At 38.1% G+C, this 26,226-nt stretch overlaps 2 protein-coding genes across 5 annotated transcripts in view; both read left to right on the top strand.

Annotated features, from left to right (window-relative positions):
* Window positions 1–26,226, top strand: part of LOC141903166 (phosphoribosyl pyrophosphate synthase-associated protein 1-like) — a 104,379-nt gene that overhangs the window by 64,364 nt on the left and 13,789 nt on the right. The gene's annotated exons all lie outside the window — the stretch shown is intronic.
* On the top strand, window positions 14,034–15,060 carry LOC141903167 (uncharacterized). The gene has a single exon (XM_074791192.1). It carries the CDS (start codon window positions 14,058–14,060, stop codon window positions 14,832–14,834), a length of 777 nt encoding a protein of 258 aa, XP_074647293.1. The 5' UTR covers window positions 14,034–14,057; the 3' UTR covers window positions 14,835–15,060.

The following is a 26,226-nucleotide window of genomic DNA, read 5'->3' as shown; positions in this document are numbered from 1 at the left end:
TCGAAATTTCTTTGTAGCCTATATTTGAAAATGTAGATAATAAGCCTTTTTACCTACAGTTTCCAGGCGCCATTTTTTGGGTACCCGCCGGGTCCGCATTGTTGAATTTTTTGTCCCTATTTTTGCCCCGTTTGATTTTCTTATTTCGTTCATATCTCTGGATTGGAATGAGATAGAAACAAAGTGAAAATATCAATGAACTCGGCTGATAATTAAATCTTTTATGATATCACTCATTTATCAATTTAATGCAACAATGTGCGCTGGTGAAGTTATAAACATTGATATCGTCTTCCCGATAATTCAACTTGAATTATTGCCCATGTCATTCAAAAGTTCGTAATTCTTATAAATTTTAATCGACATTAGTAGTATAGTCAGAGGGGGGTTCTGGCACGGCTAACTTTTGGGCTAACTGTGCTAATGTGAGCTAACTTTGAGCTAATGTAAGCTAACTTTTGAGCTAATCTGAGCTAACTTTTGAGCTAATCTGAGCTAATGTCGGTTAACATCTGAGCTAATCTGAGCAAACTTTTGAGCTAATCTGAGCTAATGTCGGTTAACATCTGAGCTAATTTGAGCTAATATCGGTTAACATCTGAGCTAATCTGAGCTAACATTGAGCTAATGTGAGTGAATGAATGTTAATACCGAGCTAATGTGAACTAGTTATCGGGCTAATGTCTATGTGTTATATGGAGCTAATGTGGGTTAACTATTGAGTTAGCTATTGAGCTAATGTGTGTTATTGTTGTGCTGATGAGGGTTAACAGCGGGTTGTTTATACTATTTCTGGTATATGAGTAAATTTCTGAAAGTATTGTGAAAGGGGGTTCAGTAAAATCTGATAGAACAAAGTATATGTTATAAGTATGGTATGTATGATGTAAGTATGATGTAATTATTTCGAGTGTTAATTAAACAGGGGAGACAAAACTATAAGTATAGCAAGATATTTTTATTGAATGTGTCTGAAATTCTATGAATTTAACAGACAGGAGTGGATGTGATGGTGAATGTAGTTGAATAACAATAGGGGCTAACATGATAGTTGGGATATGCGAACTCAGATGACCTGTTAATGAGAATACAGAACAATAACACTCCGGTGTAATTTCGAGAGTTCCCACCGACGGTAATGGCATTTTTTCTCTTTATAATCTTCATCATGAATACTGGGTTCAATGTGATTTATTAGGTTTTGCTTCCGAGAATACTATCATAAATGAATTTATCGTCGGACATCTGTATCACGTGATTTAAAGTAGACCAATGGTATGATTCTGTGGTAACTTAAAAATTACGTTGATTGGTAAATTTTAACATCCTATTGTTGATCGAACATTTAAAAATGCCGACTACCGCAACACGGTCTTTTTCGTTCCAACGCGTCGAAGTATCCAACAATGCAGAACCACGCTATCATCATCATCATCGACATTATCGTCACCAAAGGAGACTAAGGAAAGAAAACTCATTTACTAAGGTAAGCTACGTATTATTTTCCTTAATTCTACATAATTCTTATGTTTAGATATTCTCAATGTGAAATATGTATACTCGTTACCGAAATTTTTGCATTGTATCGAAAAATATTTTACAATTTTTTATCACTTTTTTAAGATGAAATTTACATTCTAATGAAATACTTGCTAACAAATTGTTTAACATAATAATCATTATACTCGTAATCAGTTTTACTAAAACTACTGAATATCTCGGGAAAACACATACCGTGTGAGAGAAGAGTTACAAAATATATGCAATAATATCCGCAATTTGTACTAAACAAACTTTGTACTCTAACTCGAGAATAATCCCAGTAATGACAGTGTGTATGTAAATAGTTTCTTAATATAATATTATAGAATTGCGGTTGTAGTCCGTAACTATCTAGGAAATAACCTTGTTTATTTGCAAATATTATAAAACAAATCCAATGTTCTCCGCTCTTATCACTATTTTGAGAGTTTACAATAAAAATACTGGGATACTCAGGAGGTTCGGGTAAACGATCAGCTGCGTAGACACCTTTAAACAATTTGTTCGCACAAGTATCTTCGCGTAAAATATTAATTAATTGATCGGTATACAACATCTTTTTAAAAATCTGTGACAACAGTGCGGTCTTTTGTAATTTCCAACACTTCATCAAAATTGGTGTATAATAGTAAATTAATATTTTCCGGTAGAGGTTTTGAAAATTCCAATTCCACGCGAAGGGAACCCTTTTTACTGATAGCCAGGTCACTGAATCCGAAATCCGGTGTCATCGAATGCGGTTAGGAAATATCCGTTAGCATAATCTTTTCTGGTTATTCCAATTGTCTTATCTTGATACAATATACCGGTGCCAATGAACAATGAGAAATATCCTTCACTCAAGTCTTTCGACTCGAAATTTATTGCCGATGCTTCAACTTGCGACCCATTAATGGACACCGCAATTCTAGCGATATCATAGTGTTTAAAGTTGAACGGGTTTTTATCGTAACTTCCACTCAGCGATTCGTCCGAGCAGAATCCGATAATTATATTCCTCGGTAAATTTCCAATTATCAGATTATCTCTTATAACACTGCGTACTCCACGTGGTTTATTCACCGGAAAAATGCTTGTTTTTACAAAATGGTATTTGGCATTACTAGTGGACAATGCTTTCTCATGCGCTAACTGAATTGACGGGCTTAGTTGTACTCGTCGTACATTTAATGTAGCGTTTTCAATTTTCACTTCGAACTTTACATCTGGATTCGGGGACATTAAACAAAATGCATCCTTACTTCTGATTAACTTAACTTTAACCGTTACATTCGAGAGAAGTAGTTTATCTAGTCCGAACGCATCGCTGTGTAATCGAAGTTGCGCTTTTACGAGATTGTTCGGCTTTTTCAGCAAATCATAACGTTCTTTGAGACCCGAGTTACAATTCGCGCTTCTAGGATCTGTATCGTTCATACGCCCGGCTTCGTCTTTATATATCATAGCACTTTCCATCCATCCCGGTTTCGTAGATGATTGACAAAATATCAAGTTCTCAATAGCGGCTCTAATCGGGTGTAAGTCCATTCCATTACTAATTCATTTATCGTTGAATCGTACCTCGACGTCACTGAATAGTGACTGAGCGTAATTAATAAGGGCAGCTACAGGATCACCTGCTTTGTCATTGTTCATCGGACTGCCGTCGCCCTTTACAATTTTAAACGTTGCATCTAACCACGTGTGGTTTAAATCTGGATAATGTTGTGAGTTACCGGTTATAAGAAAATCGATATTTCCGCTATCCGTAATTGTAGCTAACGGTTGATATTTAGCATAATGTGCAGACTCCATAGTGATATTAGTCATCGGCAGTGAAAAGATGTCCAATTCACTCTTGAGTGCAGGGTGCGTGTCTTTGTGTACTTTCAAACCCATGTTATATCGGTGTTGATGTTGGCGATGACAATGAAGATGTTAACAATGATAACGATCAGTTAATTAATATGCCTCCAGGCTTTCGATTGTTCCACATTGACATTTCACCCGACGACGTCTATTCGACTTCGATTTTACTTTACGTTTTCTCTGATTATTCGGGGCTTTTAATACATTTCGAACGGCTGTTGTACCATTATTCAATAACGATTCTCCTAGATCTCTTCCACCAATGACGTCACCTATTGTGTTGACACCGGCTTTAACTATATGTGGTGCTGCTTTCTTTGCAATTGTCTTAAACAAAGGGATCGCTCCCCTGAATAATCCTCCCAGAATAGATCCGAATCCTGCTCCTTTTTGTATCGGTCTACCGTGATAGAAATCATTCCCGCCACCCGCCTGCCGTAAATAATAATTACAGCAAGCGTCTTGATCTATGATACATTCGGTTTTCATAGTAACAACTTTCGTCTAAAATGTAACACGAGGGATACTTTGCCCCTTTTAAAGATGGGCGGAGTACCACTGTCCTTAAACATATAGATTTCAATAACGTCCAGTCGATTATTCCTGAGCGGAAGATAATAAGGTCGTCTAAATTCACGATCTATAACTGTTTGATTTATATCGTTTACACCTACAATCCTTGACAAAGGTGCGCTATCGTGTCCAACTTGTTGATGTTGAATTAACTCTGAATAGATTAGGATGTTATGATTATCGGCCATAAGGTCGACCGGTCTAGACGCTATGACCTTGACGTAGCCGAAGTTATCGGATGAACTTGCTTTTCCTATGATTTTAGTTTCGGTAATATCATCACTAAAAATGTCGGCGTCGACTACATGCATCGAAGGGAAGCCCAACACCCAGGCTAATTCCTTCCTGAACTTAATTTTCGCGTTATCGGATAATCTAATCGAAACTCGTTGGCTTATCTCATTATACATTAGTTGTATTTTATTCGCCGCCGGTGCGTCGCTCCATTGTCCATCACCAGAGTCCACATAAAATTCTCCAGTAATTACGTTGTCGAATTCGCAATTGAAATTTATGTGAACTAACGCGACTTCCCAATTACCTTCTAGGTTAATCGTCCCTCTCAATTTCACTTTAAACTTTTCTTGAGAGTTTCCTGGAAATTCATCCACGCTTCCATCGCTCAATAATGTTAGATAAAAGTCATGCATTCTTCTTCTCATGCCGGAATCCACGAATTGAATTTCGTCGGGTATCCCAACCACTTCACAGGCAACTCGCGGTTTCTTCCTCGACCGCGTCTTCTTATAATCTTCTCCACTCGGTAAACATCGTCGTTTTTAATTACTTTTTGTAATTCTTGATGATAGAATTGTCCCTGAACCTGCTCACCCATTTGATCTGTAATGTTATATGTCGGTGGGTTGTGCGGGATCTGTTTTGAAACCGAGAATATTTCGTGCGACCATCCGGGTAAATAACCCTTGTCGAAATCTTTCTTATATCTCGCGATTCTGACGGTATCCCCAATAGAAAACTTGTACTGTTTGTTCATAAGAGACTCTTTTTTCCGTATAGGTTTTCCCACACCAACTTCTCATTATTTTCACTAACTTGAGACGGGTTCATTTTTATCGACCTATGATACGAATTGTTGTAGGCATTTATAATCTTAGGAAGAACATCTATATAGGTTTTCGTCTTGTACGCGGTCATATAGCGGAATAATCTTCCCTTTAACGTTCTGATGAATCGCTCGACAATACTACATTTCACTGTATCCTCGCTCGTAAAGTGATGAATGTTATACTTCTTTGTTATCTTGCTAAAATGTGCATTCAAAAATTCTTTGCCCTTATCACTTTGAACTTTTTTCATACGACTTTTAATCGCTATACCTTCGAATGCGCTACTAACTTCTCCACCATTTTTCGACTTTAGGGGTATGGCGTAAGCGAATTTAGAAAAAACGTCGATCGAAACCAGTAGATATTTAATTCCTTTATTATACTTAGATATATTCGATAAATCACACAAATCGATTTGATGCTGTTGATTGATACCGGATACTATTGTTCTATTCCTCTTGAAACGCACGCGAGTAGGACGATGAAGCGTATATGCCTCTTGCGATTTCAGAAAGTCTCTAATAACGTCTATACCAATTTCATTTCCGGACAGCTTCGCGGCGCGATGTAATGCATTCAAACCACCGAAAGCGCTTGGGTTTTCTGGGTTGTAGTACAGGTTGTTCAGTATCTGTTTCAAGTCCGAGGTCAGGCGAGTCGACATCGTCTTCCACTTTTGACTGTTGCACACAACACGAAATGTTGAATTTTTTACAATTAATGTTAATGAGCGATTGCGGTAAACAATCAGACTTCATCATTTCGTTATCCCGATTATTCACACATATGCATATTGAACAACACATGCGGCAACACCGAAATAATCTGCTTTAAAGATTTACACCCGCTAATAATCACACATCCCTTATGTTGTATTATAAATGTAACATTTCCACAGCGAGATATGAGGCTGGGGGTGATCTCCGGATCATATCGTCCACCTAATAACGTGTGTAGTTGGGATAAGTTAACTTTAATTCCCGTTTTTCGCAACACCTGTCATTGTTTGAATTTTAAATTCTGTCAATCTAACGGCGGCAGTGGTATTAATCTTTTGTATCAATCTAGCAAATCGTCGCACACTGGTATAACTCTCGCTGGATGACTTTGCTCCGTTACATACTATTCTCCCGCTTGTGAATAATAGACACGTGCCCCTGATGCGCTTATTCCTAAGAATTAATGCGTTAAATTTACGAGGGTTGTACACTACGTTTAACATTGTCCTAGACAACTCCTCTAGATTGAGCTTACAATTAAGATTTGCAGTCGCTACTACATTAACAACGTCGATCATTTTTGATGTTACCATTACGAGAGCTAGATACTAAGTGAACTTGGATAAAATGAGATAGAATCTAAATTTTCTCCATTCACTCTCTTTCAGATATAGATCACTCGACGACAACGATGACGACAACGTATATTAGAATTTGAAACTAACATTAGATTCATCAAAACGTATCAACGACTATCGAATAAAAATGGTAATCCGATGATAAATTAGCTTTATTATTATTATTATTATTATTATTATTATTATTATTATTATTATCATTATTATTATTATTATTATTACTATTATTATTATCATTATATTCTACAAATACCCTAAACAAAAATATGTTCACATATAAATCCAATTTTCGAAATCTATATCTTTAGAATATTTAGATGGCGTAGTCATCCTCCTCCTCTTCGTCATCTTTGCTTCGAATTCATTCTTAACGTTCGGGCGATTGTTAATTAATTTATTTCTAACGAATTTATTCGGGATAAACGTCTGTGGAACGGACATATCTTGTAATGCCTTGATGAAATCGTCGAGTCCGTTCATTTGTTCAGACTTGTTAGGTGTCATGCAGAGATTGATTAAATCGACGATATTACTATCATCTCTTTTGACTCCTTTTACTATTATCTCCCCCTTATCGGTCCATGACAATATTTCGGAATATCGCTTTATTCGCTCCAATAACATTTCCGATTTCTTTCTATAGTTTATCGGTACGTTATTCAAAATTTCCTGGTCGAATTCACTTTTAGTTTCGGTAGTTCGTTTTAAATCACGATCGGTATTCAATGCACTGCTTTTACTTACTATGTTAGAATTAGTGATCGTCGACTCCTTTGAATGTTTTTCGATTTGCATTAGTTTATTCAACGCGTCGTTATACATCTTCAATTTCACATCGTCCTTCACATCATTATCCATTTGAAGGATATCGGACATTTGACTTTCTATATTTTTCACGCGATTCGTTTCGCCACTCGAAGATTCTCGCTTTTCATCGGTTGATGTGATTTTTTCAATCATTGGAATAAATGATTCCGGAACAACGTAAAGTTTTTCAACGTTCTTCATTCCATAAACCCGAGTAGTCGACCGATTCCTTTCAGTATCAGTCCAAGGAAACCGCCTTTTTGCACGATTAATGATTTTTTCGATTTAATCGGTACTCGTCTATTCGAATCCACTTCTTATGTCGCTTCAATTTCTTTTTATCCGATTCGCTGTGTTTGATATTCCCTCTTAATGAATTTATACAGACTTCGCAAATAACTTTCACTAATCTGTTCGACGATGATGACAGAATCGCATCGCGCATATTTTTCTTTCCATCGCATAAAAGTCTTAAGTGAGGAGCGAATTCCTTCAAATGCAAGTGGTTCCTCATTTTATCAATTGACGATGTTCGCGTGAAATTACATTATTTAATACTTTTTATCTTATAATAAATATGATATCCCTCGCTGGAAATATTCGTGTGCGTAATCTCCATTTGTCCGACGTTTGTGGTTTGAAATCACAAAATAGATATCCACGCGGTGAAATTGAGGTCGCATCTGTAAACGCCTCCTCGAGCGATTTACCTAACCCGGACTGCATCGCTAAAGTCTTTACTTGGAGTCGATCCCTCGGATGCTTGAATAGAACTATATAATGCGTGTTTAATGATATTGTCCGAAAATGAGGTCCTCTCGGGAAAAGGGTTTGTGATATTAGAATCACTTGAAGTTTTCTATGATGACTACCACGTGTAAAAATGGTCTCCAATAATCTGGGGTCGCACTCGTTCAATACATCATCCAAAATAAGTAGTTTTGTTGTCTCTGAACCTGACAAACTTTCGTACAATTCCTCTGTTAAACCCTTAATAAACTCAGCTCCCTCTGTATCGTGATAGATTTCCTGATCTTCGGCGTACACCCAAACTATACGATCGGGAAATGGATCGAACATTCTTTCTTCAATCAATCTTTTAGTAAAGACTGTCTTCCCGATACCAGTCATTCCATTGATAATCGACGTGAACCATCCTTGCAATTTAGTCGGCGGTAAATCAGCTATTTCCAGCCTTTTACCACAGATTAACAGAATCAAAATTAACAGCAATCTATTCAAAACACGTTCATTTTAAAGATTATTATCCACACATTATATTTATTTCTGTCTTCCTTTCTTTCTCTTTAGATGGCACAGAAACAAGTATCAGAACGACTCAGCTTAGGACCAGTCGCCCTACCCAAGCAGTATGGGTGCACAATGTGCGAGCTGGTGTTCGCACACGCCAGCTCGAGATCCCGGCACATTAACCGGGTGCACGAAAAGAGTAAACCGCTTTGTGCCAAATGCGGGGAGGGGTTTAGCACGACGGCCTACCGGGACAGGCACCAATCACGTTGTGCGAGACCCCTCCCAATCCCAGCGGCACGACGGCGACTGGTCCTTGAAGCACCGGCACCGCCAGCAGCAGCAGTAGGGGCGCTGCCAGCAGCAGCAGTGCCAGCAGCAGCAGTAGGGGCGCCGCCAGCAGCAGCAGTGCCAGCAGCAGCAGTGCCAGCAGCAGCAGTGCCAGCAGCAGCAGTGCCAGCAGCAGTAGTGCCAGCAGCTGCAGTGCCAGCAGCAGTAGGGGCACCACCACCAGCAGCAGCAGCAGCAGCAGCAGTAGGAGGGGCACCACTGGAATGGGAATGGGAAGAGTTACCGGATCTTGATGAGGAAACTCTCGCCCTCATCGGGATCCGGCAAGGTGGCGCCTTAGCGGGGTATGTACGAAAATACGAGTTCCCATCCACTGAAAACAACAAGTTTGATTTAATTAAATTTTATAACGAACTCAAACCGCATCTCATCCGACTGCTTAAAGATGATTTAAGTAGATTGGGTGGGATAAAATGGTTTACCAGCATTCATATAATTTTAGAAAAAGATATCGATGGTGTCCATCAACAAAGGACTGTGTATTTTACTAGCCACACTCGAAGTGCTTTCAATGGTGAACAATTTGACGAGCTCTTGGATCAGGCTAAGAATAAAATGATCCAATTATTGGAACAATACAATACTGTGGGTACTCGTTGGAGGTTTGATTATGTCGAAGTGTTCGATCTACACGTCGGCATTTATGAACCATTAGGTGGATGTTCGTATATACGCTCTCCTCGTGTAATCGTTTCACGAGGAGGGGTTATAAATATCCAAAATTTCGACAATATGTGCTTTCTATGGTCTATACTCGCCCACCTCCACCGAATGGACACGAACCCCCAACGAGTATCTAAGTATTTACGGTACAGAAACGAATTGAATATGAACAATATCAATTATCCAGTAACCGTAGAACAAATACCCATTTTCGAACAGCAAAACGATATATCAGTTAACGTATTTGCCTATGAGGATGGAAATATTTTTGTTCGTCGTTTGAGTGATAATCCACGCACAAATCATGTTAATTTATTATTACTAGTTGATAACGATAACACCCATTATTGTTCGATAAATGACCTTAGTAAATTCCTTTTCCATTTAAACAAAAAAAAAGCCAAATGTTTTTGGTGTTTTAAGTGCATGCACTCTTTTTTATCGCAAGAGAATCTTGATGTTCATACTCGGTACTGTATTCAAGGAATACAAAAGACAATCATGTCACCGACAGATGAGAATGTCTTGAAATTTGTTAATGTCACAAAACAGCACAAACTGCCATATGTGATATATGCTGACTTCGAAATGTTTTTAGAACCGATTGAGGGGTGTAAATTGAACCAGAATCAATCTTGGACATATCGTTATCAGGTTCATGAACCGTTTGGATTTTGTTTTAAAGTCGTTGGCCCTGACACCAGACATTCCCATCCGACAGTCCTTTATAGAGGAGACGATGTTATGAAGAAATTCCTAACATCCCTCCTCGAAAAAGCAGAGGAAATATTACAGGACTACAAAAATCCTCAACCTTTGGTTATGAACGACGTCGATGAAACACACTTCAAATCAACTGATATTTGTCATATATGTAAGGAAACCATAAATGGTAAGAAATGTCGGGATCACGATCATATAACCGGCAAATACAGAGGCCCAGCTTGTAATTCATGTAATCTGAGTTATAGGGTTCCTAATTTCATAGCTCTGATATTTCATAACTTGAAAAGTTATGACAGTCATGAAATTATTAGATCATTGGGCTTGGTTGAATTTAGGGGGTATAGAATTTCAGTGATCCCGACGAACACTGAAAAGTTTATCGGATTTACACTTGGTCCCCTACGCTTCATCGACTCGTTGGCATTTCTCAATACCTCTCTCAGTACTCTTACGGAAAAATTTGGTCAATTCGGGTAGAGAGAAATTCATTCATTTAAACTCGGAGTTCCCCGCCAATAAACTTGATCTTTTGTTACGTAAAGGTGTTTGCCAATACGACTACATGACAGGTTCGGAGAAATTTAATGAGACAAGTCTCCCTCCTAAGGAGGCATTTACCAACACCCTGACGCAAACATGGGCGAGTATCACGATCTCTATCTTAGAACGACGTATTGCTACTTTCAGATATTTTCGAGGAATTCCGCAAGTTCGCTCATAAGAGCTACGGATTAGATCCTTGTCATTACTACACTACGAATTTGAGGCTTTACATGAAACTTGGTATGAAATTAACAAAATTCATCGTGTTCTCCATTTTCGACAATCAGCCTGGATGTCACCGTACATTGCTTTGAATACCGAATTCCGAAAAAATGCGAAATCCAATTTTGAGAAAGATATGTACAAATTACTGAATAATGCAAGTTTTGGCAAGACAATGGAGAACATTAGGAATCGAATCAACTACCAAATTATTAACGAACCGGGGAAATTGAGAAAAGCTCTAGCGAAGCCATCTACGATTTCATGGAACATTATTTCGGAGAATGTTGTGGGGGTAAAAAAACAGCAGATTTCAATCAAGTTGGATAAGTCTGTGTATCTTGGCTTTTCAATTTTAGACATAAGCAAAACGTTAATGTATGATTTTCATTTTAACACCATCAAGGCAGGATACGGGGATAACGCTAAACTTCTTTTTACAGATACGGATAGTTTAACATACGCTATTCGCAGCTACGATTTGTACGCGGATATGGCGGGGATTTTCGACCAGTTCGACTTTTCAGCCTATCCCACCGGCCATCCTTTATTCTCGGACAAAAATAAGAAAGTACTAGGCAAACTTAAGGATGAGACCAATTCTTTTCCCGTTAAAGTGTTCTGCGGTTTACGGAGTAAGATGTATTCAATGACATATCTTTCTCCTGTTAACAACGGAACACTTGTGGAAAAGAAAACTGCAAAAGGTGTTGCGAAGTACGTCGTTAAGCAGTCCGTATCCCATAATAACTACGTTGATTGCTTGCGTAATCAATCACGTATGATGGCTAACATGCGGTCTATCCGGAGCTTCAATCATAAGTTACATTCAGTTAATTTAAATAAAGTCGGATTATCACCATACGACGACAAACGTTATATACTAGATGATGGTGTAAGCACATATGCTTATGGTCATCATAAAATTCCGGAGATAAATCATCATTAAAAGAACAAGTCGTTATACTTAATATATATTTGCATATTTTTATTTATTCATAGTTATAAACATTGATTTATTTACACTCACTTATACATGCGTTTATGTTTTCAGTTGTACTTTAAACTATTTAACTAATATATATATTTATTTATTTATCTATTTATTTAAGATTATATGAAAGTTGGTAAACCATTGGTTTAATATCGTTATAAGTGTTTTCTATATTTCTTTTTATTTCAGGGATGGGATCTAACTCGTACCCCCTCTAAGCGCACCTTTTCCCGTTTTTTTCTTCCTTTTCTACTTTTTTATGCCAATTTCCCTATAATTCTTTTTTAAAATTAATAAAGAAAAAACCAGCATTTGATTATTAACATAATTCATGACTTTAGTTTTTGATATTTATCTATATATGGATTGAGGATACAGGAGATACATATATTCATTAATCATCGATTTGGAATACAGGATGAGGATTACAGTAAACACACTGGAGAGCACCCATCTGATTCTGATGATCATCATTGAACATACACGCTTTCATCCCAACGAGTTCAGGTTCCAAATCAACGAAAGAAATATTCATCAGTTTCTCCCACTGTTTTTCAGATAGTTCTATCCCGGTTTTCGTATGAACTCGTTGTTCCGTTGCAGCTATATAACAAAAATATCTAATGTCGATTATAACCTTATTGAAACGTTTGAACACGGTCACGTATCGGTTCCTACCGACGTGTAATCGAAAATCCTCTATGATATTATTGTTATTGTTGCTTTCATTAAACGAATTGATGGCGGAATTTATGGAATCTCTATGCCAGTCGAGATTAGCCCATTCTTGCAGGTGTAGGCTAATGCCGCATTTCTTTGGAAATAATCGAAGGTCATCACTGAGTTCATAAGTTCGTATGTCAACACGTTTAACATCCTGCCACTCGCTGACACACGCAAACACTAAATTGCCCAGATAATGACGTTTCACATCCGCTTTCGCATAGACGTATTCTTCTTTAGACTCACTCAGTTTTATATCTGTTTGTACACAAGCATTCTCTTTAACAACTGTATCTATGACAAAAGAAAAGATAATATCGTTACATTACAAGTGAAACAATAAATAACTCAAAGGAGGAGAGGATGTTTTACAAACAAACAAATTAATTACACATACATACCAGGCTTAGCAGCGTTAATATCTAGCTTTAAATTCTTGAAATTCAGTCTTCGAGGTCTCTTTTTTGGAGCATCAGGTTCAGACATGTTTCGTTTCAACACCGGAGTTGTGTGCGTATCCATGATCAACTCAACGAATGAAATCACCTTTGGAGAACACACGTTATATACCCCTCATGACGTCAGATATTTTTCAGAACGAGGATCGTAATCATCGAAACAATTGATAATTTGCATATGTTTATATTCATTCAGATTTAACCATATTCAAATGATCTCGTTTTTAAATTTCACACACACCAGCTCAATAGATTACCATAAAAACCGGTAACTAAATACCTAACTCAATAGTTAACCCACATTAGCTCCATATAACACATAGACATAACCCCGATAACTAGTTCACATTAGCTCGGTATTAACATTCATTCACTCACATTAGCTCAATGTTAGCTCAGATTAGCTCAGATGTTAACCGACATTAGCTCAAATTAGCTCAGATGTTAACCGATATTAGCTCAGATTAGCTCAACAGTTTGCTCAGATTAGCTCAGATGTTAACCAACATTAGCTCAGATTAGCTCAAAAGTTTGCTCAGATTAGCTCAGATGTTAACCGACATTAGCTCAGATTAGCTCAAAAGTTAGCTCAGATTAGCCAAAAGTTAGCTTACATTAGCTCAAAGTTAGCTCACATTAGCACAGTTAGCCCAAAAGTTAGCTGTGCCAGAACCCCCCTCTGACTATACTACTGACGTTTTTGAAATTGTCAGGATCGATAGACATCTATATGTGGTGTTATGTGCTTTTTACCGTTTTATTATCTTTATTAGTTTTCAAGTAATTGCTAGTCAAACTTGGACAATACATTTTCTCTAGTCTCATACGCGCAACTTTGTATCAGGAAATTTCAAAATTTTACTGGTTCCTACTTTGTTAGCCATCACAATGTAACGTAACTATGGAAATAAGAGCACTTGTTTTCGAAAATAATGGGGAAGAAAGATAAATGTTCTGTGAAAAGCTGCGAAAATAAACGAAACAAGCCGGATCATTTGTACAAGGCTCCTCATGTAAATCAATTGAAATTCCATTCGTTCCCCTGTAATGCTGCATCAAGAGAAAAGTGGATAACAGCAATTCGTATTGGTGATCGTGATTTCGTTCCAAAATCGAACGATCACATCTGTTCAAACCATTTCGATGAAACTGAACCAGATATTCCAACACTTTTATTGAAAGAAGGTGACAATCTGCCAAGACGGAATCTAACACGGAAATATGAGCCATACAAGAAGCAGGAATATAAGAAAACCGGAATATCAACGCAAACGGAGGCAACTGAGGCCGTGGCAATCTCAACGCAAACAGTTCAACCGAGTTTGTTATTTGAAGACATATGCAAGGAGTGTGACGTACGGTTTTTCACTGGCTTTGAGAGCCGGGGTGTGTTCGAAATGGTATTCGAATGGCTTTTACCAGTTGCTTCAGTAATGAAATACTGGAGAAAGGATGAAAACTTTGAACAACCTAAGACTAATAGAGGACCACAAAGAAAGTTGTCATACGAGCAGGAGTTTTTGATGGTGGTTATGAGACTGAGACTTGGTTTGTTAGTCGAAGATCTAGGATTTCGATTTCATGTGAGCCCAGGACACATTTCAAGGGTTTTTAATACCTGGATATGTCTAATGTCAAGGGAACTATCATGGATGATTATGTGGCCGACTAAAAGAGACGTGAGTGAGGATTGCCGGCACCGTTTGTGAAGTGGTTTCCAAACACCAGATGCATAATAGATTGTACCAAAATTTTTGTGGACGTTCCCTCCGCACTGGATATACAGGCACAGTTGTATAGTGACTACAAACACCACTGTACGGTTAAGTTCTTGGTAGCAATGTCTCCAACGGGATTGATACGCTATATTTCTTCTTGATATGGAGGTCGCGCGAGTGACAAATTTATTGTTAAAGATAGTGGCTTTCTAGATATGCTCGAGATAAACGATCAGATAATGGCAGATCGTGGTTTTAAAATTCAAGAAGAACTCATGTTAGCCAGAGCAACATTATCGATACCACCAAGTCTCCAGTCTGGATCACAGCTCACATCAGATGACATGACATCTACATCGCGAATCGCGAACACGAGAATCTACGTCGAAAAATGTATTGGCAGGATCAAGAACTATCGTATGCTTACTTCAACTATTCCGATTAAAGTATTACCATTGATGGATGATATCATTATTGTTTGTTCGGCATTGTGCAATCTTCTTCCGCCTCTCTGTGACTGAAGTTCGAAAACAAAAACTTTGACTTTTCAAATTCGCTGTGAAATAATTATTCATTTGTTTTGTGTTTGATTAATCGATAAATAACAGAATTATAAACTTGTACATAATCTAACAGTAATTTGGTTTTTCTCTACAGACATCACAGTTCCAAGAAATAACAGATTGCTTGACATGAACACAACTTGTGTGGAACCATAACTTGCAATTTGTACATTGGATGGATTCATCTTCATCCCCAGCCATTTCTCTTATTTCGACACACACTTTCTTGCAGATTGAACAGAAAAATAGCGGCTTAAGTGTCATTGCAGGCAAAACAAAATTCATGTAGAAGTATTCTAAGTTCTCTGACACTTTGCACCAGAAACTGCGATCAAATTCAATCTAAAAATAGAAATGTAAGGTTATACACACATTTTCTGCCAGAATCCAAAATCACACCCAAAATGTTTGAGTAAATTCGTAAACGTATTATAGCCTACCTTTTCGATAAGTAATGGGTCTTGAGCGTAACCAGTCCAAATCACAAAATATGCAGATTCCATTTCGTAACACGCGAGCTGACATTGAATTTGAGTGTAATGATTATGCGTTCTCTTCAGATTTATCTCACCATTTTTTGATTGAAGATATGGCAATCGTTCGTACGTTTGATTAATGTCCGTATTGTATACGACCAGAGGACATTTGATTTCCACCAAACTTGGTTCGCAGCAGGTGCAGAATGTCTTATTATCGGGCGTAGCCCCGATGAATGGTAAATCTGAATGTACCTGAAAAGATATGGATTTTTTTCATGTAAATAGAGCTGCGTTCAATAAACGTTTACGGATAAAGTCTAGTAAGACTTAAAATTGGAAATAAGTAACATTATCTTACCATAAAACCTGTCCTCTTTAGCTTGAATTCTTTGTGATGAACGCTGAATCGCACAGTCATAGCTTGTCGCGCATCATTTTCATGACGAATTCCATGACGTATGGCTTGTAAGTAATCTAATGCATTATGAGCTGTGCCGTAAATGATGTCAGCCACAAGTTGCGATGTTTTAATGGGCCTCTTATTCTTTTTTAGGGACTCGAATTTGGTGTACACTATGTGAGAAATGGAGGCTGTGATCCTGCCGAGTTGTTGCTCTTTCCAAAGTCTGTTGTTGCGTTGATTCCTGGTTGCTTCTTCTATTATGCGTCTTTGTTCGCCTTGAAGTAGTAGTGAATGGAGAATATCCGATACAGCCATAGGGATACCTGATGATAACATTCTGTTGACCGCTTGTGGAAGATTCAACGGTAGCTTTGACCGTCTGGCGAAATCATCAGTTTGGTCAACTATGCCGGTTAAGAATGCTGCATGCGGGCATACTACATGCATCCTCTCCATTCTCCCAGCGATATCTGCGATCTGAAAAAGCGATATCATCAGTTTGAAAAATAATTGATTTTAACTCTCATAAAAAATACTGCATATTTAAATCAATGGATAAAACGAATTTACCTGTCTGTAACCTTCTGGGCGTGGGTCAAATGTTTTGCACGCACTAATCTGATCACCGCTACCCAAATTGTCGCATCGAATTTTCAAGTCCCTGATCTTAACAGGCGTAATATCTGATGCCGGTTGGTTCCAGGTGCACGGAATATCAGTACAGGCGGGCGATTTATTCATGGCTTCGATACTTTCATTTACTTTATAAAGACACGCAGCAACTTGATTACACGTTTGTGAAAATCCTGCAGGACATGTACACCATGCAGCCAATATATCTCCGGATTTACTGAACGCTATCCACGGACATCTAGCTTCTCCTCGAACTCTCTGGGAAGGCGTAATGTCGGCGGAAATAACAGTTGCGTTGGAACACTGGCAATATTTCATTTTTCCTACAAATCCACTCTTGAAATATGAGTATGCCTTGCAGAGTTTATACCTTCCAACATAGTCGACGCCAAATTCTCTATTTCTAATGATGAAAGGAAATATTTTACCTAAGTCGAGGTTCTGTAGATTTTTTTCATCTTTCACCACATGCCAATGTTTCAACTCAAGTGGATCTTCGTTATTGATATTTTTTAGAATCTTCTCATAATCATTTGCAAGCTGTCTTTGTATATCCGCAGTTTTTAGTTTGAGAGGAACATTTTGCTCCCATGCAGCAAACGACCGCGCAACTAACTCTTCTTTTCTGCCTTGAGTGGAGAGTCTTCTATTACATAAAAAATTTCTTAAAATACCAGTGCTTGACTCTTCAAAATCTCTTATATCTGCAAAGTCACTCATTTTGATCCAAATGATTTCTTCCTATTTTAATCAAGATTTCCTCTAAAAAAACGATTTTCATTGTTGAAATTGAAGTTTGTTTTCTGATTGCTACCGCAACTTAACTTTCGCTGGAAAGCACTCCCTCCATTTACACAGTAACACACACGTATATACTTCAGCAATACTAGAGAAAATGTATTGTTCAAGTTTGACTAGCAATTACTTGAAAACTAATAAAGATAATTGAAAATGGTAAAAAGCACATAACACCACATATAGATGTCTATCGATCCTGAAAATTTCAAAAATGTCGATAAAAATTTATAAGAATTACGAACTTTTGAATGACATGGGCAATAATTCAAGTTGAATTATCGGGAAGACGATATCAATGTTTATAACTTCACCAGCGCACATTGTTGCATTAATTTGATAAATGAGTGATATCATAAAAAATTTAATTATCAGCCAAGTTCATCGATATTTTCACTTTGTTTCTATCTCAATCCTATCCAGAGATATGGACGAAATAAGAAAATCAAACGGGGCAAAAACTGTAAAAAGGCTTATCGTGTAGTGTGCAGTATTTGTATGTTTGTTTGCATGTCTATTTACAAATGGGTATCTATGTTAGTCCCATTTTCTGATAAAATTATGAATTGATATAGCATATTTCCCATTTTCTTATGCTTCATCTATTTTCTAGACATATTTAACCCTTTTGGTGCTGCCAGATTATACTGAAAATTTCTGGCCAACTGTTTTTGCTGTAATTCAACTCAATTTACATGCCATGTTCCAACCTTTACACCTCAATATCTATTCGAGCCACAGCATATCGCTCTCAGAAAAGATTGTAGGTTATTGTTAGAACTTTTTGGTGGTTTAAGATATGCAAAATTCAACTTATCTAATTATGCTTATTACCTAGTTAGGATGAACTATCGTAAAACATAAAAAGTGTTAAGATTAGCTACAAATGCAGTTTACAGAGTTTACCAAGTTTTTACAAAAATTACCAAGACAGACTGTGAGAAGATGACATCATACTGAAGTCATACTTCAATTTCAAGTTTACAGGGTTGCAAAGAGCAGGAAATATCATTAGCCCACTTAGAACTTTAGTCCCAGCGCACTACTGCATTCACTTTTCGTCCATATACCGAATACAGTTATTTTGGGAAGTTTTGAAGACACTTCGAGTGATTGTCTTGATATTTGGTTCAAACATCTACCCGAGCCACACATGAAGCCCAAAAACTGTCCTCATCAGATACTAGATGGCTGTCGTTTGCTGAAATCAACACGCCTAACCATTTTTGATGAGTTTCGTCAGAAATAAGATGAAAGAGAGAATGGGAAAATTGCACATTTTGGTTATAGTATGTCTGAATTCTTTGAATTCAAACTGCTAAAAACAAGTAAATACATGTATGTATGCCATTATTTCTTATTTGGTATCATTTGTTAAAGCTTTATCATTTCTATCAACATTAATAAATATTTCTCTATTTTGAAAAAAATTTAGTGTTTGGTCTCATTGAATATGAGATCGCCCATTTGCCCTTTCGTAAAATCAACCTTTTAGCAATAATGGTTTAATTGCCCTTTATTCGCCCATTCGTCATAATTAGGAAATTAAACGAACTTACCTGTAAGTGAAGTTTGATTGAGATTCTATCGAATCAGTAATGGGGAACGAAGGAATCACAAGAGATAGCGCATGTGGTATCGCGAGTCAGTCTTTAAATAGCTTTGAGTGGTCAAGAAACATTGGGCCGGGAAACACACAAAACTGTACAGTAATTGTCAAATTTTTTGTAAGCGGTGGGCATGTGATTCCTTCGTTCCCCATTACTGATTCGATAGAATCTCAATCAAACTTCACTTACAGGTAAGTTCGTTTAATTTCCTAATTCTATCTCACCAGTAATTAGGTCACTACAGAATCCCATGAGATTTGAAAGCCTTGATCACGAGAAGCCAGATATGAGACTTTGTGTCACAAAGAAGACAACCACCTTAATTTTGATGTATATATATGTATATAACATGCAGCAGATATATTTAGCCTATAATAACTACATAATTGACAGTAGGGAATCACTTAATACAAATTTGCTTTCAACGTCTTTATCATAGAATCTAGCGAAAGTTTTTTCATTCTGCCAGCCAATACTATTAAGTATGCTATCAACGGGAATTCCCGCCAATTTAAGGCCAGAGCCAACCGCAGCTCTAGCCGAGTGCGCGCCAAAAACCGACACATCAATATTTGCATCCTCGAGAACACGCCTGATCCATCTGGAAACGGTTTGAGTAGTAACAGATCCATGCGGTTTTATGAAGCTAATCAACAGCTGTCCAGAGCAATCCCGGAAGTCTCTGGTCAGATTTATGTATCGTCTTAAATGAGAACACAAACACAAATTCTTATCAGCGTACGTATTGAATGTAAGATGCGATTCATGACGTCCTGGTTTTGACGTCTTTTGTAGTGAACTTATATAAAAAACACATCTGTTTTCGCAAAAAGTTAAGTCTTTGATCTTCAAAGATTGAATAGTACTAACTCTCTGCCCTGATAAAATCGCCAACAAAAATGTTAGTTTCAAAGTAAGTGGCTCCAGAGTCAGTGAGTCTAAATCCAGTGATTTTAAATATACCAAAACAGGGCTAATGTCGCACGTAGTTACATATCTCGGCAACGAAGGTCGCAAATTAAATACACCCTTCAAAAACCGAGAAACGAGAGGATGATTACCGATTGTACAGTGCCCTTCTAGAATTATAATTGACGAGAGTGCACTCCTCGCAGTATTAATAGCACTATAACCAATGTTACTTTCATATAACTCAGTCAAAAATTCTAATACATCACTGATATTGGGTTGAAACGTATCGACACTCCGTCTAGCACAATATTTCTCCCACTTCCGAAAATAGGTCTCGTATTGTTTCTTTGTACATGCCCGCCATGAATGCAGTATAATTTCAGCTGATTTTCCAGAAATGTTTTTCGCTTGCAATGCATTCCTGACACAATGCATACCAGAAGGCTCAATTTTGTTGCTAGAGGATGGACCATTTCCGAATCTTGTGGCATTATTAATAGTCTCTTGTTGGCCCGAAGAATCACCGGTTCCGCACATAACAGTCTCAACAGAGTAGGGTACCAAGCCTGCGTCGGCCAGTCCGGTACAATTAACATCGAGGTTGCTTGATCCTCTGAAACTTTCTGTAGTACTCTGGGGATAAGGCTGAAAGGAGGGAAAATATACAAATATTTATACAGTGACCAGTCCAGCATAAAAGCATCAATAGCCACTGCCTCCGGGTCAGGCTTCCAGGCAACGTAGCTGGGCAATTTACGATTCAGTCTCGTTGCAAATAAATCAATCTCTAATTTAATTTCTGACAGTTTCTCTAATATCTGTTCAAACACTTTGGGGTTAAGAGCCCATTCTATCTCTAATTTAAACACCCTGGATTCTCTGTCAGCACATATATTTTCAATTCCAGGTACATGTGATGCACTCAACCATACATTATTAGCTATGGCCCATGACCATATTCTCTTAGCTACCTCATTACATTTTAAAGAATGTGAGCCACCCATCTCTCTAATATAGGACACAGCAGTGGTATTGTCGACCATAAGCCTAATGTGCTTGCCTTTTTTATTTCGACCCAGGGCCATTAGCGCCAATTCAGCAGCTTTCATCTCTAAAGCGTTAATATGCAGCAGCTGCTCTGCTGATTTCCAGATACCACCGCCCGACAGATTCAGGTCAGGTGATGAGTAACCGAACCCTGTATTCGAGGCATCAGAATAAACAGTCAGATCAGGTTTTCCGTGTGAAATCAGTTTTTTACTCTGACCAACAAAAGCCACCCACCAGTGTTGGTCAGCCATCGAATCATCAGATAGTTGCATAGTGCAATCAAAATCACCACAGTGCAGTTTCAGGGCAATGGTTTTATCATGTTCAATACTTCGATAATGTAAAGGGCCGTATTCTACCCCAGGAAATGACGAGACCATCAAGCCACATCTGCCACATGTCTTATTTTAGGGTTTTTTGTGTCAATTAGTTGTTGGCAAGATAATTTAACCCTATCTTCTTTCTTCAAGGTCAGTGAAACTGACATATAGACAGAATCAAGCATGAATCCAATAAATTCACGCTGCCGGGCTGGCAGCAGTGCAGATTTTTCAGGGTCTGGATGTATTACAAATCCCAGGTCCGTCATTAGCGGTGCTGATGTTTTAACATTACTAGCGCAATCAGGAAGATTATTTCCCTGCATATATATATCATCTAAATATGCAACAGATTGCTTCCCCTCCGCCCTCAACAAAGAGAGAGCAGGCTTCAAGCATTTTGTAAATGCCCTAGGGCACGGACTTAACCCATTAGGGAAGCAGGTATACTTGTAAAGTTGACCATTAAAATAAAATTTCAAAAATTTTTGGTGCTCTACGGCTATAGGGATGCTATAATAAGCATCTTTTAAATCCATCGTTGCCATGTAACACCCTGGAGTCATCATTTCAGTAACAGTTTTAAGTGTATCCATCTTGAAGTGATGGTACCGAATATACTTATTAAGTTTTGAGAGGTTCAGAATAACTCTATATGACCCATCCTTCTTAGGTCTTACAAAAATTGACGATATAAATTCGCCCTCTTCATGAGTACATTTCGAAATGACCTGTTTTTTTGTTAATTTCAAAATTTCAGCTTCAATAGCTACATTTTCTGCTGTGGAAAACTTTATTTCTTTGGGAACAAAATTCTGAACAGGCTTTTCTATAAAATCAATTCTGTAGCCTCTGATCGTTCCCAGTATTTCCTGATCACTGGTTATTTGCTCCCATCTTTCAGATTTGAATCGGACTTGTCCTCCAATAAAATTTTCCACCTGCCATATGGCTGAATCAATTGTACTTTTAATAAATCGGGTATATTCCCCAAAATCAAAGCTAAAATAGTCATTATTTTTAACTATCATAAGCGATTAACTATCATTAACTATCATAAGGCCTCATAGCCGACGTCATCGGTTTGTTTAGCTTCTCGTATTGCTTTTGATACGTCGTCACCAAACAGCCATTTACAAACCGGGACATTGTCTTTGCAGAGACCCCAATATTTGGGTTTTAATCCTGGCTTGATCGATTCCCGCCGGCGCATTGACAACTCATGTGATGCATGGCCCAGTAATGCAAGAGCATTAATTGATGTTCTCAACATTACATCGACTTCGTCTTTCGAGAATTTCCCGCCATTTCGTTTGGCTAGTAACTTTTCAGTTGTCAAAGCCACCGCCATGGCCCCTTTCATTACTGCAGACTGGGTATTGGCGAGTTTTAAGTCACGCGTTTTCGCAGCGGCCCCTATTTTGGGACAAATTTCCGTATTAACCCGAGGCGTGGTTAATGCCTCGCAATTTTTGGGTACCGGGTAGGTCTTTTCCTTGGCCCTCATCATTTCAACGTTCAGGGCTTTAGAGAACCTTTTCTCTATAATTTCTGTTAACCCTTTGTCCATTTCTGGTCCAGGGGTTTCATCGTTTAACTCCATATCGAGGAGTTTAAGTTTAGACTCTGAGTCCGAGGGGTTTTCCTCTCCGTCCCCTCCATTTTCATCTTTTTGAGATGACAATAATAAGGCGACATCGTCGTCCCCGTTATCGGACGACATTTCAACCTCGGCCTCACTCTCATCATGGTAAGAATCTGACATGTCATGGCATGTCTTTTGCCTTTTCTTTGGGGTTTGATTGACAGCCTTGGTCATCTGTTGCCAAGCGTCCCCCATCTTTGTCATTGCTGTCGCAATTGACTCCATAGATTTTTCTATGGTGGCAAGTTTGTCCCCAGTGGGGTGCATCTTGTCTTCATCCCTGTCCCCAGTGGGGTTCACAGGGCATGAATCCCCTCCAGTGGAGTGGGTATTTTTATTGCGAGGGCCCAAAAGGGCATCCTCGTCATCAGATAATAGCCTTTTTCAGCCATTATTCGTAGATCAGTAAATATATATCCAAGTACAACAGTTAATAACAGTAATCCAACAACAGACGAAGAAATTAAATCCAATAGCTATTAAAAATCCAGTAACACACAAACACACAAGAACAGTTCCAGCACACTGTAAGAAAAAACGACTGATCTCCAGCGAAGCCAAATGCACACTGACTGGCGATACCACATGTGCTATCTCATGGGATTCTGTAGTGACCTAATTACTGGTGAGATAGAACCAGGAATCAAGTTAATGCACTATTCGCCCTCCATTTGCCCTTTCTGTGTTTGGAAATGTATTATAAAACAATATCCGTCGTCTAATAAGAAATAAGATATCAAAACACAGGAAATCCATGAAAAGTAAATGTATTTTTGAAACAAACGATTCAACTTTCAATATCAAGAGCATTATTCATTCTCGAAACTCGATGAGGCTGAATTTTGAAAAAGGGCCTCGTTGAAATTGATATAAGCTTCTTCGCCAAAATCTGAATGCAAAAGATCTGTTTTTAAAAGCCAATCAGAAAGCAAAGACTCCCCAATGATTGGTTTAGCCACAGAAATCAGCAGGTGTTCACGTGAACCCGCGGTATCATCTACCCTTTTACTTCCGGGTTTTATTTTAAGATCTAAAATTGTATTTCAAGATCGATTTCCGTGAAATCTTTAGTTGATTTGGTTTTGGGAGGAATATTTTCATTGCACTACAGAAAATATCATTGACAAGTATGCAAAATTCAGGAAAATAGTTTTTTCTCAAATCGGATGGATGACCTTGATATGCTAATTATCCATGTGCTCAAACTGCAAATTCAATCAAATTTTATCCTGCAAAAAATATCAAATCCAATTCAATTTTACTTTATTGAACAATTATTGAACAATTTAAGATTGTCGTCAACCAATAAGCTACTTAAAAATGACTACGGTGCAAGTTCCTAACAAGACAAAACCTATATCGGTATCAATTGCAGTAACACTTAATTATTAACCCTTAACTTGCCGTAGGCGACTGTAGTTGACATGCTGGGGTACTGCCGTAGGCAACTGTAGTCAACAGCCCGACCTATCTCGCATTTAAAGTTTGTTTTTATGTCACAAGCGCCTCACAGGGCATTGAGACTTAGTTCTTAATGCATGGCACTGCCAATACTTGAGAATCCGAACCCGGAAGTAATTTCTCAAATTGATATTTTGAAGAGTTTTGACCTCAAATTGGATATTTTCCGATTTTGATAAAGATTCAAACATTTAGACTGTAACAAGAAGCATAATAAAGGTTTTAACGATGGATGAAGTAATCTACAGTGTCTTTATTTATGAATATCAACAAAGTAACACAAAATTGTGGGTATTCTGACTTTCTAGGGGGTCGTTTTGCACTTGACCCCCATAAATGACCCCACCCGGTGGACTCCCTCTTTCAAAAATTCGAAATTTAATTTTTCAGCACTATCCCGTGGCTATGACTATAAACTACAACTTTGTGAAGTTTCAATGCCCTATATACAATAGTTTGAAATTATGAGGATTTGATGGGTAAATTTCATTAACACGCAAATCACCTGGCACACACAGGACTTAACATAAAAGCTGCCGGCAGGTTAAGGGTTAAAGCCATAGTAGAGAGCTGATATTAACCTTTAAAGTACCTCAAACAGTTCAATGACAACAACACGTTACAACCACAATAAAACTTAGTTCTGAATATCATCAGTATATGTACCAAGAGCCCTAGGATACACACAATGGTTCATGAAAACAGTTTCCGGCAGTAATTTTGCATCCATTGCTGCCGTAGCTTCTGCAGAGCGGAAGTTCTTAGGCGTAAATCCAGAAAGCCCGGGCCAAAACTATAGCTTGTTGCAATACCTTACTGACCCCACCGGCCTGTAACACTTTAAATTGTGCATGCAACATAAGAAACACGGCCCTTCAACTATCACTTCTACTTGAATTAGTACGCAATATGTATGTATTAGGGTTCGAAACTTTTGGGATATTCACCTCGAAACCTGACCTGGCACTGTCATTCTTTATACCAAAAACGTTCGCTGTCAGAGAACCATCTGGCTGAAACATAACATTATCGACTGAAAACACTAATGGGTGAAATAACCCACTTGACACCTCAAATCCCATACCCCTCAGAGCCATATCCGAGGGACGTACCATAAATACAAGTGCCATAAGCGTAATACACTTCAACCTTAAATCATTAAGTGATAAATTTACATCATCATCCCATGTCAAGAATAAATCATAGAATGGCCGCACTGGCAGTTTTGGTTCGCTGAGCAGGGGCAGATGTACCAGATTTAACCAAAGCAGAATGTAGTAAAGAAACCTCTGGGCTTGATACTGGGGATTCCAGTCCCATGGCTTTATAAAAACATGACAATGAGCACGCATAAAAAATCAGTAATGACATCTTCCCTATCTAATAGGGGAAACACTATGCCATTTACACTCAGTAATTTCCAAAAACGGGATATACAATTATCATAAGAACAGAGAGTAGACCGCACTCGAGAATTGTTTCACTGCCCGATCCGACAACCTGCGAGCCTGT

The sequence above is a fragment of the Tubulanus polymorphus genome, chromosome 4 (genome assembly GCF_964204645.1).
Source record: "Tubulanus polymorphus chromosome 4, tnTubPoly1.2, whole genome shotgun sequence".
NCBI classification, from domain to species: domain Eukaryota; kingdom Metazoa; phylum Nemertea; class Palaeonemertea; order Tubulaniformes; family Tubulanidae; genus Tubulanus; species Tubulanus polymorphus.
This window is presented reverse-complemented; position numbering and strand designations above follow the sequence as displayed.